The sequence below is a fragment of the Oryzias melastigma genome, unplaced genomic scaffold, assembly GCF_002922805.2.
Source record: "Oryzias melastigma strain HK-1 unplaced genomic scaffold, ASM292280v2 sc00613, whole genome shotgun sequence".
Taxonomy (NCBI): domain Eukaryota; kingdom Metazoa; phylum Chordata; class Actinopteri; order Beloniformes; family Adrianichthyidae; genus Oryzias; species Oryzias melastigma.
Window position 1 is genome coordinate 138 of NW_023417205.1, and position 2,306 is coordinate 2,443.

The window sequence follows — 2,306 nt, forward strand, 5'->3', positions numbered from 1 at the left end:
TTGCTTCCATGTGACCCTTTGATCAAATTAGTTAGAGAAGTGGAAATAAAGGCATACATAAACCACCAATTGGTTGGATAAATCCATCTGTCTATGAGATACATCCACACTGATACAGAGATTCAACCCTAAAACAGGAAGTGGTTGTTGAACTTTTGAGAAAAATTAGAAATTTTGAATCATAACATAATCATAACATAATCTAACAATGATTTTGAATCATTGTTAGAGGTCAAAGTGTCCCTATGGGACTTACTACTTAAAGCTAAGTGTTTTTAAACTAATAGTAAATCATTATGTCTCCAGTATTAAATACAAAAATTTAAAAAAACATTTTATTTAGCAGCTTTCATACTAAATGACACACTCATTTCATTTCATTTTTTTTTGAGTCACACCCTCAGTCTTTGACATCCCAAATAAAACTTGTTTCTAACCGGGTTTTCTGTGAAACACACCTACACATNCAACTTGCCATCCACAAGTTCCACAATGAAAAGGTTCCTGAACTTTAAAATGGAAGGAAACTCAAACTCATTTTTTGGCTCCCACAAAAGGAGTCTTTTGTTTTAACTTTTCCTAATATATTTGACCATCTTGGTACGTTAACCAAATATGCCTATGACTGGGTGACATAAAGTGGGTATTGGACTGAAAGTTGATTCTGCGACAGACATAGCAGTGTCAGAAATGCTCATGTCACATTTCTGAATAAAGGTCTTATAGCTTGAAGTTCAGATTTGTAAAATAACACACATGCTTCATGTTTCATCTCTCCTATATTGTTATGGTTCAAAGCCAGTCGTAGCAATGGGTCAGAAAAACATCCTTACAACAGTATATCGTTTATTGCATAACAGCTACAGAGAATCATTTTACTTTGGAAGAGTTTGATGCCATGTGTTCTAAAGAACCAAACTGTCAGGACTCCCCATATTTGGTCCTACAGAATCACGCTTTTGCGCTGATCTTCTCTCTTAAATTGAGGGCTTTTGAGAGCAATCTCACACGTTTTTGCTCATTTCTCTGTTACTACCGCTCCAACACAAAGCTGCTGCCATGTCAAACTCTGGAGTCTTAGGAGGGCTGAGTGAGGCTAAAAAGGCCGATGCCAGCATCCAGGAGATCTGCAATAAAGTGAGTAGAACTACAGGAAATGAGTTCAATGCTAAATTAAAAGTTGCATGGTCTTTTTTGTTCATGAAATTATTATTTTGATCACACTTGATTTTAGGTCAAACCTGACTTGGAGAAAATGTCTGGAAAAGTATTTACTGAATTCTCTGCGAAATTATACAAGACACAGCCCGTGGACGGGACCAATTACTTTATAAAGGTAACAACTGTTATTTCTTTATTATACTGACTCGCTCCTCTCAGTGTTACCTAGTATGAAAAGATCAGTTTTGTTATTGAATTTGTTATTATTGTTAAACTGAAAACAAAAAAAGTATAACTTGTTCTTCTGTTTAGGTCCACGTGGGAGGACAGGATTATTTTCACATCAGAGTTTTTCAAAGTCTTCCCTGTGATGGTGAAAAACTCAAGCTGATCTCTTATCAACATTCCAAAAGCCTCAGTGACCCCATTGAGTACTTCTAAAGAGACCCTACATCCATCAAAGCATCTGTGGCAACAACTTGTTAAGTCGTCTGCCCTGTCAATGTCCTGTAATGTCTGTTATGTAACCATCTGTAAAAAACTATAGACTGTAGTTGATTGTTCAGGGCAGGACTTTTGTACAAGATAAAATAAAAGCAGATTTGTTGTGATTCTGTGTTGCCTCTCTTCATTCTTCATGTCTGGATGCCTTAAATCAGGGGTCCCCAAACTACGGCCTGTGGGCCGGACTCGGCCCTCCTCCACATTTGGTTCGGCATGATTTATATCTATAATATATAGATAAATAAACATATATACTGTATATTCTTGTATATTTGGACATTCCACTCTTGTGCAGTCTGTGCTCATATCCGTTAATGTGCGGCTTTCTCTAAAACTTCAAATGTTTGAGTTTAGACGCTTCCTTTTTGCATTCCTACAAACGTACCACATCAGAGAAGAAAACCGTTATGTGGCCTTCACAAGAAAAAGTTAGGGGATCCCTGCTTTAAATGTTTTTAAAATCCTCTGACCTCAAAGAGCTAAAAATAAAGTAAAGATCCTGCTGTTGATGTGGCTTCATGTTAAATGAAAGGTGTCGGGCTCTATTCTAACATCATTTTTGCTTTTAGGACAAACTATTGCTTAAAATATAAATTGATATCAACTTTACATGTGATATTTTAGTCTTAGATACATGCATG

At 36.3% G+C, this 2,306-nt stretch overlaps 1 protein-coding gene across 1 annotated transcript; it reads left to right on the forward strand.

Annotated features, from left to right (window-relative positions):
• Positions 1–894: 894 nt before the first annotated feature.
• LOC112141123 (cystatin-B-like) lies at positions 895–1,725 on the forward strand. The gene is made up of 3 exons (XM_024264177.2): positions 895–1,137; positions 1,235–1,336; positions 1,474–1,725. Exons 1-3 carry the CDS (start codon positions 1,060–1,062, stop codon positions 1,600–1,602), a joined length of 309 nt encoding a protein of 102 aa, XP_024119945.1. The 5' UTR covers positions 895–1,059; the 3' UTR covers positions 1,603–1,725.
• Positions 1,726–2,306: the final 581 nt, after the last annotated feature.

What these genes read in the sequence shown, in the direction of transcription:
- LOC112141123 (XM_024264177.2), top strand. Translation starts at nt 1,060, where the DNA reads ATGTCAAACTCTGGAGTCTTAGGAGGGCTGAGTGAGGCTAAAAAGGCC. An exon ending in TCCAGGAGATCTGCAATAAA is followed by an intron (nt 1,138 to 1,234) that starts GTGAGTAGAACT and finishes ACTTGATTTTAG; the next exon opens with GTCAAACCTGACTTGGAGAA. An exon ending in GGACCAATTACTTTATAAAG is followed by an intron (nt 1,337 to 1,473) that starts GTAACAACTGTT and finishes TCTTCTGTTTAG; the next exon opens with GTCCACGTGGGAGGACAGGA.